Here is a 17,307-nt window from a genome sequence, read left to right on the forward strand (position 1 = left end):
TGAAGCTGCGCATGCGCAGCGAAACGCGTTGCATCTAATAAATCCATTGATTTTACTTGGCTGTCTGATGGTTCCTCTCTGCGCCAGACAAACTCCTGACTCCCTGGTCATTCGCTTTTGATTCTAAAAATTATATTTTGATAGTTCGGACCTTTATGCACGCGGCGATACCAAATATGTTTATAAAAAAAATTTTGTTTACGCTTTTTGGGGGTAAAATGGGAAAAAGGGACAATTTTCATTTTTATTGGCGGAGGGGATTTTTTACTTTTTATTTTTACATTTTTCAATTTTTTTTTTTTTTTTTTAACACGTATGTCCCCATAGGGGACTATCAATAGCAATCAGTTGACGGCTAATACTGTTCAGTGCTATGCATAGGGCATAGCACTGATCAGTATTATCGGCTATCGTCTGCACTGGTCTGCTCGTTCTCAGACCAGAGCAGAAGACCCAAGGAGACGGCCGGAGGCACCATTACAGAGGACCGGATGCCCGCGGCAGCGCTGTGGGCGATCATCTATTTTAACATGTGCATTGCGACAGATGCCGTGATCTGTATTGATAACGGCAACTGAGGGGTTAATGGCGGACATCGGCGCGATCACGGATGTCGGTCATTACTGGCGGGTCCAAGGCTGCTGATAGCAGCCGGGACCTGCCGTGTATGATGCGAACACTGCTCCGATGCTTGTGGTCATACACCGTGTCCTGGTGTGCTAAGTACCTCTGCACCAGGACGAACATTTAGATCCATGGTCGTTAAGAGGTTAAAGGGGATCTCCGGGATAGAAAAACGTATCCCTTATCCTAAGATGGTCAACAGGCTCCATTTAGAAAAAGAGCCAGGGCGTCGTGCGGGAGATCAAGGGAGAAGTGGGTCCAGGACGCTTCATTTAGAAGGAAGCCAGGGTGCCGTGCGGGAGATCAAGGGGAAAGGGGGTCCAGCAGTTGGAACCCCGCTATCTGACACTTATCGCCTATCCTCAGGGGATAAGTTATTCTATGTCAAAGTACTCCTTTAATAAAAATGAACATTACAGTATTTAATGTGCAAGAAATACAGGTGTATCCTTTTACCTGAGGTGACAGAGGGTATTTTATAGCTTGACGTGATGCGGTAATAAGGTGGATTGTCCATGTGCGTCACTCCAGAACTCACTGGGTCTGTAAGCTGCAGCTCATTGACCAGTTCCTCCAGTAGCTGCATGGTCTTATCTCTGCCCAGATACACAATCACCTTCTTTACCTGAACAAGGAAACACAAAATAAGGGCACATGGTTAAATAACAGTCCCTAATGGAGAGAGAGGAATGAGAGAGAGGAAGGCGGGTCCCAGCATTCAGACCTCCACAAATCAACTAATTATCCCTTATCCTATGAATATGGCATAACTTTGAAATCTTGGAATAACCCCTCATTTTGGGAAAGTAGAGATGTGTTCACATTTAATACTCACATAAGGCAAGAGGCTGGGTTCACTGTTTACACCACAAACGCTTATTAGAAAGTGCAAAATAATCTTCAGATTCTTCGGCCATCCATCTGCAAGGGTGGTCCATACGTTTTCAATTTCTGACCATGCCACCTCATCGCCATACTGGAAAACAGTGATCATATTTAGGTGAAACCTGTACTCGGCAATGATATCTCACGGTTTTCTTTGCAGCTTTTTTCATATTCATGTATTTCTTACAAGTGTTTTATTTGTTTTTTAAATATAGAGAATATAAGAAAAGCCAGGTGAAATTAGAAACATGCAACAATGCTCTGATTCCCCAAAATGCAATGCATTACCTTCGCCGTCATGTACAGCAAGTTATTCAAGACCATCGCTGTGGCTTGAGGTGAACCCCATCCCTCTCCTCTCAGCCAGCGTCTGCTGTTGACCATGACATCTCTGTCCCTCAACGACTCTTCTACATCATCCTCATGTCTACGGACTGTAGGCAAAGGCTTCAGATCTACCAGCTCTATGTTGTTCATCCAGGGAAGTAAATAGTGCAACATCACCTGGCGGCCAGCAGGGTGCGCAGTCTGTATTCGCTGACTGATTTCTTTGAACAAAAGTATGTAGCAAAAAATTTATTAATAAAACATTAAAAAATGTATTAAACATAAAAAAAAAATACCAAGTACGTTGTAGTAATGTTAGACATATCAATAAAATTTACATTATATAATTAAACTAGGTCTTTGACTTTGAAAACATTACAAGGTTGCAAACTGTGTAATGGTAACATGACCTTAATGAATAAATCTAAAAAGGGTCATGTGACTCATCAAAAGGACTATGGCATCCATTTTATTAGGGCATTATACAGACATCCTTAACTTTATAGGCCGGTCATAATGACAGGTTCACTATAAAGTGATTTATTATTACAATTAAATTTATATAGAATCCCATTATAATCGATCAACTTTGTACATAATACGTATTTTTATACACCGTTTCCTGCTATATTGTAAATTACAATGTAACCACAGAGCATACGTGAATTGTATTGTGTATTCATGAGTACTTCATAGGAAACCAAGCGTTCTACACACAAGTTTATAGGATTATAACTTTATGGGAATATACTGGAGCATGTGGACAAAATTTACAATAGGGGAATAAATGTACTGCTATGATGATACCACCTGAAAAAAGGAAAACGCAATACCTGAAAAAATAGCAAGTGTTAACTCTGGGTAGGTGCGAGCCAATTCTTCAGAGAGCTGGTAGTAAGATACGGAGTACAAATGTGGTAGTGGAGATGGGTGACTCAATATTCCATCCGTTCTGTGGACTTCTAACTTGTGAGCATATCGGAACATTTTCGGTTCCAGGATCTACAGAAAACCAATGGATACAACAAATATTCAGTATACATTCACAAACTGCCAGATGAAATATATAGCTGCAGTTTTAAACAATCTACAAAAAATCTATAGAAATCGTAAAAAGCTAAAATCGTGTTCTATGAAAGGGCCATAAAACCTGATTTACATCACAAGGCTATAAGGAGTTGTAGTAAATCACTGAAAAATGTTAAGAAAACACTGAGAGGCCAAGACATCACTCAGATCTGAATTCTTTACATTTTAGGCTGCTTTCACACTAAGAAGTTCACCCGTTAATAAACGTATGTTATTATGTATTATTAACGGACGTTTAATAACGGGTGGATTTATGGATGCTCACAAAACATCCGTCATACGGACGTTTTTACACCTCTGCCTACAGACTCCCACAGCCAGGACTACTACTACTCCCATAATGAAACAGACTTGTTTCCATGATGGGAGTAGTAATTCCCCACTGCGGGAGTCTGCAGACAGCTGGGGAGGCTACATTAGTGTTTGTACTACTACCCCCATCATGGAACAGACTGTTTCATGATGGGAGTTGTAGTACAGGGGCTGAGGGATTGATCGCACTGGGTCTCACTTCTGACACCCGATGCGATCAGAAGTTATTAAGCAGGGGAGCGGGCGGCATGCTCCGCAACCCTGCGGTCACAATGTATTTCTTACTTTCATTTTTAAATTCCCGCGGGGATCCCTGATTGGCCGATTCTGAGGAGCCAATCAGGGCTCCCTGCAGAGATTTTAATGGACAATGTGAGGGGACATGTTTATAATAAAAGTGTTGTGTGTGTGTGTGTGTGTGTGTGTGTGTGGGGGGGGGGGGGGGGGTCATAGAGCGCTATATATCTAGCCCCCGCCAGCGCATTAATAAAAATATGACCCCCGCCAGCGCATTTATAAGTATATATCTATACCCCCCGCCAGCGCATAATGTGACCCCCACCAGCGCATTTGTCCTAATTTTCTATTGCAGCGCTATATGTGACAACCATACCTATCAGAACGTTTTCTTCAGCTGCTCGGCCGATGATGCTGACAGATATGTGCTGGGGGGCAGACATATAGAGTTATCTGCCCCCACAGCACTTCTATATACATATACAGCTGCCGGTGCTATGAATGAATAGTATATCAGTCAGCATCATGGCTGAGTGGCTGCTGGATGTGCTCCTGACATATATACTTATCATATATATATAGCGCTGTACAAATGCGCTATATAAGACAAGTATATATGTCAGGAGCACATCCAGCAGCCGCTTGGCCGATGATCCTGACAGATATACTATGCATTCATAGATACGTTCTGATAGGTATGGTTGTCGCATATAGCGCTGCAATAGAAAATTAGGACAAATGCGCAGGTGGGGGGAATAGATATATACTTATAAATGCGCTGGCGGGGGTCATATTTTTATTAATGCGCTGGCGGGGTCACATTATGCGCTGGCAGGGGTATAGATATATACTTATAAATGCGCTGGCGGGGGTCATATTTTTATGAATGCGCTGGCTAGATATATAGCACATATGTCCCCTCACATATGCGCATTAAAATCCCTGCAGGGAGCCCTGATTGGCTCCTCAGTACCGGCCATTCAGGGCTCCCTGCGGGGAATTTAAAAATGAAAGTAAAAAATACATTGTGATCACAGGGTTGCGGAACATGCCGCCCGCTCCCCTGCTTAATAAGTTCTGATCGCATCGGGTGTCAGAAGTGAGACCCAGTGCGATCAATCCCTCAGCCCCTGTACTACAACACCCATCATGGAACAGAGTCTGTTCCATGATGGGGGTAGTAGTACAAACACTAATGTAGCCTCACCAGCCACCGGCAGACTTCTGCAGTGGGGAATTACTACTCCCAGCATGGAAACAAGTCTGTTCCATGATTGGAGTAGTAGTAGTCCCTCAGCACTGCAGGAGTCTACTGATGTCACCTCTTCTGAGCATGCTCAGTAAAAATAATGTCCGTTACATTAACAGGCATTAACGGGTGTTGTATGTCGGCCATAGACTTCAATGTTAAAAATAACATACGTTAATTTACCCGTTTCTTGTGACGTGCGAAAAATTTGTGCATGTCACGTTATTTCTCCAGTCACAACTAACGTACGTTAGTCATGACGGGCTATAACGTGTGACAAAGGGTAAACGAAAAAACCCATTGACTTGAATGGGGTTGTTTAACGTGTGTTAATAATTATGTTTCAAACGTACGTGTATTAACGGGAGAACCTCATAGTGTGAAAGCAGCCTTACTGAAAATTTGTCTTGTAACTTGCAGTAGCAATTTTCACCACTACTATAGGTTTTGTTAGAAAAATGCATCAGAATGGTGACAAGGTGACTTTGGTGCCCTCACTGGTGTTATAGAGTCCATGAGAGGGCCCTCCATGGTGCACAGCCATTTCTCATTCCCTCCATTCCAGGGGGTGGGACCAGCGCTGTTTGCAACAGGCAGTGGTCAAATTGCAGGGAAGGGAGACACCTAGTGGCCAAGACTTTAGAGATTTTTTTTTCTGGGGTAAGGAGTCATTTTTGGTAAATGAAGTGATTTGCAAATATTTTCGAAATCACATCGGATAGGGAAGTTGTCTGAAATGACATTTATTTAAGATAACATAACTTATTTTGTTTTAATCAGGGTTTTTTAAGGTTTTCCCTTTAAAACAGAATTTTCATTTATTGTCTGGTATATTATAATCCCTGCTTTTATATGCGTAACATGTTTTTCTTATAACACAACAAGGTTACAGCATAACATATACCTCAAGAACAGGCTTTACGCACACAGACCTTTATACAGGAAATTATGATCATTGCTTGGATATTGGACTTTATACTTACGTGGTACAGTAAACAATGTTTACAAACCTGCAATAACTGCATAGCAACTTCATAGATATCCCTGGCAGAATCAGCCGCCTTAAACAGGATGAGATTAAGGAGGGTAACTGTGTCACACTGGTAATCCCTAGAGACCGATTACAGAGATTGCACTGATCATCATCATCATCATCATCACACGAGTCAATCTACATGCTTTCAGCACAATGTTCATGTATAATGTACACATAAAATATCAGAAATACCTGTTCTGGAAAACACTGGCTATGGCTTTGAAGCAGCCAGAAGCCACTCTTTTGGAGCCAGTGTAGCAGCGGTCGACCGCCCAGTACATAAGGTTGCTCTGGTCCGGATTGAGTTCTAACAGAAGCATAACTGCTTCACACCCCAACTGATGGACCTGAAGGACAGAACCAATAAAACTTTCTTATTAATCAATATGTGATATACAAAGCACCATAAATCGCTATATTCGGGTAAACACAATGGCAAGGAGTGAAAATTGTAGGGTGCCATGAGGATGAACAGAGATTATACACTTTTCTAAATAATTTTTTAATAATAGAAAGTAAAGTTTTTTTGTTTCTTAATACACAACATGAGCCATGTATAGACTGACTCCCTTGTGGTACTAATATTCACAACAAGCTTATCTACAGATACAGTGCAACCAGGGCAGATTTGCTGAGCTCCTATAATGCAGTGAGACACTTCTTTATGCTATAGCTAATTACTGTACTGTATACAGGTGTGTCTGGGCAAACCTTTGACGTACAATTGGCACAGCATGTCCTGTGTATACACCGGGCGAGTAAAAAAGGCTGAGAGATTTCAGCCCTAAAGGCTGCACTTATAACAAAAGATTACTGCAATATTTATTTTAAATAGAGCATTCAGGGATGTTGAATTCCTATCACTCAACACCCGAGACATGCAGTTCCTGGCGCCGGGCAGGTGAATTTTTCAGGCCCTTAGCCATCCTTCGGGCAAGCAGAGCTGGACCTGAAAGCACCTGACAATCACGGCAGCGCTCAGAGGAGTGTATGGAGCGGGCTCCGGACTCGTGCCTACTCTGCAGCCCCCCCCGGTAGTTTTCAGTAGCTTGGGGCCGCCACTAATAGCCAGCATGTGGCGATCGCCGCGACTGGCTATTTACCCTTTAGATCGTCACTGTTAAAGCTGACAGTGGAGTCTAAAAAGACATGTGAATGCTCCCTGGTGGGCTAGTGGGGTGGATCACCCCCATGCAGCGCTATAGAGGTAGTCGGCATGCTTAACTCTGTTCCCTGGTGTCTGTGGCTCTGATAGAGCCTGGCTGGACTAGACTCTATCAATAGATTGCAGAGCACACAGATCAATGGAGTTCAATAGAACTCTATTGATCTGCATGAGGAATCTAATGATTCCTCCTAAAAGTCTCCTAAGGAACTAATAAAGTGAAGAAAAAATAAATAAATAAATAAAAAATAAAAAAGGTTTTAATAAAAGTTTAAAAAGACACATTAACCCTTTCAATAATTAAAGTTCAAATCACCCCCTTTTCCTATATAAAAACATGTAAAACATAATAAAAATATTTGGTATGGCTACGTACGTAACTGTACAAATTATTAAAATATAACATTATGTATCCCGTACCGCAAATAACGTAAATGTAAAAAAAAGAAAAAAATTACCTAACCACAGAATTGCAATTTTTATAATATCCCAGAAAAAAAGCGATTAAGGGTCTATTTACACGTACAGTATTCTGCACAGATTTGATGCGCAGATTTGATGCACAGGATTTCAAGTCATTCAGTTTATATTCAAATCTGCAGCAGAAAATCCTGCACATCAAATCTGCGCAGGATACTATACATGTGAATAGACCCTAAAAAGTGAGATCGATACCAATACAAAAAACAGATTATGGTGCAAAAAATGAGCCCTCATATATCCTTGTATGCGGAAAAAAATAAAAAAAATAAAAAGTTCTGAATTATTTTTAAATTGGTAAAACATGACAAAAACTATACAAATCTGGTATTGCTGTAATGAGGCCGGTCTAAAAGTATCAAAAGAACATGTTAGCTCAACCACAATGTAAATGGCGTAGAAAAGAAACCCACTAAATTTGCTAAATTATCTTTTACTATTTCAATTTCATAATCAAGGTATCATTATAGTAGTTATTTATGGCTATTATAGGGAGAGGATGAAAAAATTTGTGTAAAAGTGAAAATTGGCCAGGCCAAGTGGATCGTCATGAGGGACAAGTAGATTTTGCTCCATTTTAGTCCCGTGGAAAGTAGTTTTTTTTAATAAATTTCCACACCCCTGAGCATGCTATAAATTATTTTTTTATCAAGTTTTTATGTAACCCGTATTTAAATTTTTTCCCTAATTTTCAATTGTATTAAGTATATCTTAAAAGAATACTGAATTTTAGCAGTTTCCATTCTGGTCACAAGTCCTAAAACTAAACAGACTTCCTCTTCTGTACAGATCATATCCCAGCAGTGCCCATTGGGGCAAAAAAGTATTTAGTCAGCCAACAATTGTGCAAAATCTCCCACTTAAAAAGATGAGAGAGGCCTGTAATTTTCATCACAGATATACCTCAACTATGAGACACATAATGAGAAAAAAAAAAACCATAAAATTACATTACTGATTTTTAAATAATTTATTTGCAAATAATGGTGTAAAATAAGTATTTGGTCATCTACAAACAAGCAAGTTTTCTGACTCTCACAGACCTGTAACTTCTGCTTTAAAAGGCTCCTCTGTCCTCCACTCATTACCTGTATTAATGGCACCTGTTTGAACTTTTTATCAGTATAAAAGACACCTGTCCACAACTTCAAACAGTCACACTCCAAACTCCACTATGGCCAAGACCAAAGAACTGTCGAAGGACACCAGAAACAAAAAATTGTAGACCTGCACCAGGCTGAAAAGACTGAATCTGCAATAGGCAAGCAGCTTGGTGTGAAGAAATCAACTGTTGGGGAAATTATTAGAAAATGGAAGACATACAAGACCACTGATAATCTCCCTCAATCGGGGGCTCCACGCAAGATCTCACCCCGTGGTGTCAGAATGATCACAAGAATGGTGAGCAAAAATCCCATAACCACGCAGGGGGGATCTAGTGAATGACCTGCAGAGAGCTGGGACCAAAGTAACAAAAGCTACCATCAGTAACACACTACGCTGCCAGGGACTCAAATCATACAGTGACAGGCGTGTCCCCCTGCTTAAGCCGGTACATGTCCAGGCCCATCTGAAAATTAGCTAGAGAGCATTTGGATGATCCAGAAGAGGATTTAGAGAATGTCATATGGTTAGATGAAACCAAAACAGAACTTTTTGGTAAAAACACAACTCGTCGTGTTTGGAGGAGAAAGAATGCTGAGTTGCCTCCAAAGAACACCATACCTACTGTGAAGCATGGGGGTGGAAACATCAGGCTTTGGGGCTGTTTTTCTGCTAAGGGACCAGGACGACTGATCCGTGTAAAGGAAAGAATAATTGGGGCCATGTATTGTGAGATTTTAAGTGAAAACCTCCTTCCATCACCAACGGTGAGACATGGCTGGGTCTTTCAGCATGACAATGATCCCAAACACACCGCCTGGGCAACAAAGGGTTGGCTTCGTAAGAAGAATTTCAAGGTCCTGGAGTGGCCTAGCCAGTCTCCAGACCCCACCCTATAGTAAACCTTTGGAGGAAGTTGAAAATCTGTGTTGCCCAGCGACAGCCCCAAAACATCACTGCTTTAGAGGAGATCTGCATGGAGAAATGGGCCAAAATACCAGCAACAGTGTGTGAAAACCTTGTGAAGACTTACAGAAAACTTTGACCTCTGTCATTGTCAACAAAGGGTATATAACAAAGTATTGAGATAAACTTTTGTTATTGACCAAATATTTATTTTCCACCATAATGTGCAAATACATTCTTAAAAATCAGACAATGTGATTTTATGGATTTTTTTTCTCATTATTTCTCTCATAGTGGAGGTATACCTATGATGAAAATTACTGGCCTCTCATCTTTTTAAATGAGAAAACTTGCACAATTGGTGGCTGACTAAATACTTTTTTGCCCCACTGTAGATAACAGGAACAGCTTTTGCTCACAGATCAGCTTTCCCCTCTCTGTAGAATGACCTCTGAAGAGGGCACAGAGAATGCCCAGTAAGGTTTCCAATTTATGTGAATGGGACAAGTCCTGTCTATTGTTGCCTATGTTCTGCTGTAAAGCAGATCTCTAAATGCTATTAAACAGTTGAGGCAAGAAGGCAGTCCCCCCATAATAATGTACAAAAAATGTTAGAAAAATTACAATCAGAAAATAGAAACAGATTAGAAAAAAAAAATCTAGGCAACACGTTCATTTTAAAGGTTACGCAACTTTTTCTGTACCTTCAGTACATGTAATTTGCAGAAACATGTGCCTTAAAAGGTCAACTGAATATACCAAATCCACATTTCACCAGAATAGGCTGTTCATTTGTACCTTGAGAAGTCTGGAACAGTCCAGTCTCAATCCAGACTTCTCCAGGGAATCACAACACTTTTAAAGCAGAACTACTTTTCCAAGACTACATAAATCAACAGCAGATTCATTTGATTCTGATTAGCCAAATATTACTGTAGATTATGGAAGAAAGTATGTTGTATGTATATTACCATGCGTTAGGATAGGTCATCAATATCAAATTGGTTAAAAGTCCATTTCCTGACACCCCTACCAACCTAGTGAATAAACCAGCCACAGTGACGCACACCCTCAAGCTTCCTTACCTTTTACTAGGCACAGCGCCACACATTCATTAGTGGCTGTACCTGGTATTGCAGTTTGTCCCATTGACTTCAGACTCTTATCAATCTCATATTGATGGCCTATTCAAGGATATGCTATGAGTTATTAATTAAGCGAAAAATCCCTGTTAAAGGTATCCTCTCATTAGGAAAAACACATGTTTAGGTGCTTTGTTAAGAAATCTAGATCTCATAGAAGGGGATTCCCTACATAGAAGCCCTATAACAGTTCCAAAAATAAATGGCGATCACCAGGAGAGGTGCTTGTAGGCATGCAGTCGTCGTAACAGACAATCCCTTTAGGGTATAATGGAGATAACACACAGTGGAAGCAATATAAATGAAGCAGTGCTATGTTACCCTTTTGTCCTGGGAATCCAGAATGTTATCCAGCCATTTATACAGATAACCATCTGATGAAAGTCCAACATTATCTGCAACGGGGCCGCAACAGAGCACAGCTGACATTGCCTGCAAAAGGAAGGTTAAGAAAAGTCAGTATTCTGCATGTGTCTCCGTTTGTGTCATAATCTTTTCATAATGATTCTTTTTTCGTTCATGAACTTTTGCCTTCATGTTGTGGAATCTTGTGAAATGTTCTTTATATGCATACTTTATAGATCAAACACTAGGAAAGCAAATACAATAAAGACTTCTTCTGCGACAGTTGTAGGAGGAAACATAATAAACCTAAGTCTACAGATTCCATTTCTGATCACACAGCATGTAGGGGGCACAGCATTGTCCGTCATCTTTTCATACTGTCAGACCATCTCACAGTTCTATTAGTCAGATGTAAAGGAAAGTAACACACAGAACAATTACTGTCAAAATTACCTTTTGTTATTAGCAATAGTCATTATCAGCTCTGTCTAACATTATCTATGGCAACTAAGTGTATCAAGTATCAAAAGAATTCTGACAGAAGAGAGCACTTGGGATCGGAGGATTAGCCTACCTACACTCTGGTGCTACGTGATCTGTTTTTACTCCTGTAGTTGCTCTCCAATGATTTAATATGTGAGAATTAAAATTAATTTGGCATTCTTAACACTTATTAAAAGTAAGAGACTCCAAATCTCACCTGTGAAATGTCAGTGTGACCTACATTCATTAAAGGGGGTTTCCTATAGTATAAGTAATCAATGTCTAATAAGAGGGGGTCCAGCGACAGATAGGTTAGGGGGTGGGGGTTGGGTTGGCGATGTCCTAGCAGTGGCTGTAAACAAGATTAAGTCAGAAGCATGGCCATGTTTATTTAGCCATTCCATATTTCCCATACAATTCCATGGAGGGAACTGCTGGCATATGTTACCACTGCTTTGTTTGGTTTTCTCAACATGTAGAGCAGGGTCAGAGACATCTGTTTTATCTGTTGGGACCCCTACTTATCAGATGGTTAAACCTTTTAGACTCCAAAAAATGTATGTATTTACGTGTGCACAGGTTTATCACCTTTGCACATCTGGACAATTTACAATGTAAATATAGTCCCAATTTTATTATAGTCTTATGGTACCACAGGTTCCATACAGGATTTCTTCGTGTTTTGTCATGTACCTGTACAAGGCCCTTTCATGAGTCACACATTGCCTTACAGGGTAGCTACTTATAGATAGACTGTTCTTCCTTCTAGAGGAGGGGTGTTCAACTACTTTTAGTAAGAGCCCGATTATCTAGGTTTTTCAGTATAATACTGTGCTCTGGGTATAATACTTCCACACACTGTGCTCTGGGTATAATACTTCCACACACTGTGCTCTGGATATAATACTTCCACACACTGTGCTCTGGGTATAATACTTCCACACACTGTGCTCTGGGTATAATACTTCCACACACTGTGCTCTGGGTGTAATACTTCCACACACTGTGCTCTGGGTATAATACTTCCACACACTGTGCTCTGGGTATAATACTTCCACACACTGTGCTCTGGGTATAATACTTCCACACACTGTGCTCTGGGTATAATACTTCCACACACTGTGCTCTGGGTATAATACTTCCACACACTGTGCTCTGGGTATAATACTTCCACACACTGTGCTCTGGGTATAATACTTCCACACACTGTGCTCTGGGTATAATACTTCCACACACTGTGCTCTGGGTATAATACTTCCACACACTGTGCTCTGGGTATAATACTTCCACACACTGTGCTCTGGGTATAACACTTCCACACACTGTGCTCTGGATATAATACTTCCATACACTGTGCTCTGGGTATAATACTTCCATACAGTGTTCTCTGGGTATAATCCTCCCATACACTGTGTCCTGGGTATAATACTTCCATACACTGTTCTCTGGGTATAATACTTCCAGATGCTGTGCCCCTGTATATTATACTGCCACACACTGTGCCCCTGTATATTATACTGCCACACACTGTGCCCCTGTATATTATACTGCCACACACTGTGCCCCTGTATATTATACTGCCACACACTGTGCCCCTGTATATTATACTGCCACACACTGTGCCCCTGTATATTATACTGCCACACACTGTGCCCCTGTATATTATACTGCCACACACTGTGCCCCTGTATATTATACTGCCACACACTGTGCCCCTGTATATTATACTGCCACACACTGTGCCCCTGTATATTATACTGCCACACACTGTGCTCCTGTATATTATACTGCCACACACTGCTGAATCTACGTAATCCCCTTGTGCCATTATTCCCCCCCCCCCCTCCCTCTTAATCCCCTTGTGCCAGGGAGAGAAATAATGGCTCTTTACAGAGAGCTGCCGGTATTTGTCAGTGCATTGGCGTACCCCTAGGGGTATGCGTACCACCGATTGAGAACCCCTGGCCTATAGGATTCCTCCCCAGAGACTGCCTTGTATCTGCTCTCTTCTCTTTCTCCAGTCTGTGTCAGCTGGTCTCCAAGGATTTTCATCCCCATACCTACAATCTGAGCAGTTGTCTCACTCCTCCCACTCTCTGCTATAACTGGTAACAGAGCGAACAGAAAGTCCACACAACAGATTTATCTAATCTTTGAGTAACAGCTAAATAACAGGACATACTAATGAAGACTCTAAAAAAAAATCCTTGGAACTATAGCGCCAATTTTGGATTAGGATACTACGCAGGGATAAAAAGCAGTAGTGTGAATTACCCTGATTCAGGTGTACATAAATAAGTTCCTGTAAGGCTCAAGTGTCAAAAACATTTCTGACCCTTCTATTTGGTTGGTCATGTAATGTAATGAGTTCTGTTTACTTGAAGTCAAAGGCAGGCACAAGACAAGCTAAAATAAACTCCCCTGCTTCGGCCTACTTCCCACCTTCCTATGTATGCGCCATTTTCACATTTACGGTAATAACTCAAGAAGACACCTGAGCACGTTTATTAGTTTATTTTGCTATTTTATAATGCTTTGTATGGTTTACAAGAGTTTCTTTTGTTTACTGTTGGCCAAGGCTAACTTTATCCAACAATGCCGCGAGTTGTTCTTGGTATTATTATCCTGCATTTTTATGTACCTGATATTTTTTAATAAAACAAGTTTAAAAAAAAAAGAAGAAAAACAAAGCATTTTTAACACTGTCTTAAAGGTGTACAATAAATTAAATAAAAAAAAAATACTTCTTAGGCTATATAAACGGTATCCATGCAGGCTTTATACACATTCATATAAAAAATGACTGTGCGGCAGTGCAGAGGTTACTAAAGTAAGCAATCTGTTGCATACAATAAGAACTGGATGTGTTTATGGTTATAAATACAGAGAGCTTTATCTTGTGCAGAAAACTTTTGTGATCCAAGCACCTATAATGGTTATTCTGAGCAATGACCTAGAAACAGATGTGTTCTCCCTGTTCATCCATTTAATCCTCCCTTGGATGGAAAGCATTCTATTGGTCAGCAAGAGCATATAAGACAAGGGGTAGAGGAGAAATAAGTGAAATCTGTGAGAATATCTGTAAGGTGTCTTAAAGGGTATCCACATCTTTAATTGAAATAACTTTCTAAATAAATTCAAATTTCCTACCATTTCGGCCTTATTCATTTGTGCCTCCGAGGCACGGATATATACACAAAATCTGTCAGCATAACAGTGTTCATATAGGCATGGGCACATTTAATTCAATGACCATAGTCAAGGAAGTGACTATGGTCGGGTCATTTTTTGAGCATATATAAGTTTTGGCTTGGACTGAAAAGCACAGCAAACCAAACTTATAAGTCAAAGCCAAAACTCTTGATTCAGTCACCTGTCTGGATGTCTCCCATGTGTCCCTAACTTACGTATCGTAACATTCACAGTGTAGAGACATCATTGATGCTTTGTGATCATTGTTAAATATGAAAAAGTAGCTTACCTTTAGCGCACAGTACTGGTGCCTGTTTATCTGCATATTGCGATCACTGTATCTGTCTAGTGGGGTGAACATTATGCTAAAAGGCCCGGCCCAATGACTGAATAACATAAAGAGACTATGGCGCAGACTCTGCTGGGGAAAAATGCTTCTTCTCTGGTGCACTGGAAACAAGCAGAACATCCACATCAATACCTATAAACCATTTACTAGTAAATTCTTTATATCAGCATCTCTGCTTGTACATGCCATTGTCCTGAACAGTATGAATTCCCAGTTACTACCCTGAAGATCTGAGGGTAGAATAAAAGCTTTGCTCTATAGCCACCTGTGATCTAGCAGCACAGCAGACACAATGTTGTAAAGCATCCAGATTGTGCTGACAGGTGAACACATAGAATGTAGATCCTGAGAACAGCATGGAGGATGTACAAGGTGCTCGAGGCCCTTCTACCAGAAACATGACAATAAATACATTTTATAAATATGCTACTCTACAATATTGCACTGACTGCTATTTAAGAGCCCCCCCAGTCCTCCACAAGAATACAGAAGAGAACCCCCCCCTGTCTTGAATGATAATGACAACTTGCTCTCACAGGTGGAATCTGTCCCAATTTTCTCTATTGGGTTCCCCCACATCCTCTCCCCATGAATCCCTCTTCTAAACTTGTCTAGGTTTTATGTGCCCAATTCCTCACTCTGTAGCCTCCCATGTGCTTTGATTCTTTAGAGGGGGCATTCTATTTGTATCCACATATTACCGTATATACTCGAGTATAAGCCGACCCGAATATAAGCCGAGGCCCCTAATTTTACCACAAAAACCCAGGAAAAGTTATTGACTCGACTATAAGTCTAGGGTGGGAAATACATCATCCCCCCCCCCATGTAATCATCCAGACCCCCGTCATCATCCCACCCCTTCATCATCACTGCCTGTCAATCCCTTCATCAGTGGTCTTCAACCTGCGGACCTCCATATGTTGCAAAACTACAACTCCCAGCATACAGAGACAGCCATCGGCTGTCCAGGCATGCTGGGAGTTGTAGTTTTGAAACCTCTAGAGGTCCGCAGGTTTAAGACCACTACAGCCTTCGTCATCACCCCCCCCCCCCCCCCCTCATCAACACCGGCTGTCAATCCCTTCATCAGTGGTCTTCAACCTGCGGACCTCCAGATGTTGCAAAACTACTGTTGTAGTTTTGAAACCTCTGGAGGTCCGCAGGTTGAAGAACACTGTGCGTCGTCGTCAAGGCAACATCACTACTCCGGTGCCGGACCCGAAGCAGGGAGAAGAGGCCCCCCCCACCCCGGTGAAAATGGACAGCCAGCAACGACTATCCCTCCCCACTAGACGGTCCCTGCAGCATAGATGGCCTGGACCAGCTCACCCTAACTTCCCGCCGAGAAGAGAGGAGTACAAAACAAAAGGGGAGCTGGATGATGACGAAGGCCGCAGTGGTCTTCAACCTGCGGACCTCCAGAGGTTTCAAAACTACAACACCCAGCATGCCCGGACAGCCGATGGCTGTCCGGGCTTGCTGGGAGTTGTAGTTTTGCAACATCTGGAGGTCCGCAGGTTGAAGACCACTGATGAAGGGATTCACAGGCGGAGAGTTCACTCGAGTATAAGCCGAGGGGGGCGTTTTCAGCACAAAAAAATGTGCTGAAAAACTCGGCTTATACTCGAGTATATACGGTACATGTTCTCAGACACATGCAATAAATGCCGTACATGATTACTCGCTTACAGCTGGCATACTTGTGAATGCAGAATACTAAAACAAAATTATCTACTGGAAAACTGGGGGAAAAAAGAAATAGTAACCAATAATGTATAAGTATGGGAATACCTGGAACGTTTTGAATGATATTGGCCACCAAGGCACTAAAATGGCATCGGATATCTTTCAGTGTATCAGAGTCCTTCTCATTCTCTGCTTCCAGTAACTGTCTGGTTAAGTCCACGTATTCTAGCAGAGTATTGTTCAGGGAATGTGTCTCATTATCAAGGCCTCCACTTGCACTAGAAATGATAGGAAAAAGGTGAATCTACTTCTCACAGACAAAGTAAACTTATGTAAAATGTTTCTACACAGACCATGCCACAGTAGACAAAAGAAGAGCTAGCACCGGACATTGTCCCTCTTGCAGGTGACAAATCCAGATGCCAATCCGTATACAAATCCACAAACATACATGTGGTCAAAGCAACATCAGGAGGCCCAGACTTGTGGTTTTTTTAAATGGGTTATCCAGGAAAAAACTTTATTTTTTTATTTTTATATCAACCGGCTTCAGGAAGTTAAAAAGATTTGTAAATTACTTCTATTAAAAAATCTTAATCCTTTCAGTACTTATGAGCTTCTGAAGTTAAGGTTGTTCTTTTCTGTCTAAGTCCTCTCTGATGACACGTGTCTCGGGAGCCGCCCAGTTTGGAA

General features: G+C 41.3%; 1 protein-coding gene across 13 annotated transcripts in view; it reads right to left on the bottom strand.

Moving 5' to 3' along the window:
• FRYL (FRY like transcription coactivator) overlaps positions 1-17,307 on the bottom strand; it is a 358,656-nt gene that overhangs the window by 68,355 nt on the left and 272,994 nt on the right. For all 13 annotated transcript variants that reach the window (XM_056557831.1, XM_056557771.1, XM_056557761.1 and 10 more), the window contains 9 exons: positions 16,720-16,892; positions 14,866-15,026; positions 10,878-10,988; positions 5,952-6,106; positions 5,734-5,833; positions 2,670-2,838; positions 1,798-2,057; positions 1,460-1,600; positions 1,081-1,249 (listed from right to left, as the gene is read on the bottom strand). In XM_056557831.1, the coding sequence (XP_056413806.1) occupies positions 1,081-1,249; positions 1,460-1,600; positions 1,798-2,057; positions 2,670-2,838; positions 5,734-5,833; positions 5,952-6,106; positions 10,878-10,988; positions 14,866-15,026; positions 16,720-16,892 (1,439 nt within the window). The remainder of the gene's footprint in view (positions 1-1,080; positions 1,250-1,459; positions 1,601-1,797; positions 2,058-2,669; positions 2,839-5,733; positions 5,834-5,951; positions 6,107-10,877; positions 10,989-14,865; positions 15,027-16,719; positions 16,893-17,307) is intronic.

This window comes from Hyla sarda, chromosome 1 (genome assembly GCF_029499605.1).
Source record: "Hyla sarda isolate aHylSar1 chromosome 1, aHylSar1.hap1, whole genome shotgun sequence".
Taxonomy (NCBI): Eukaryota; Metazoa; Chordata; class Amphibia; order Anura; family Hylidae; genus Hyla; species Hyla sarda.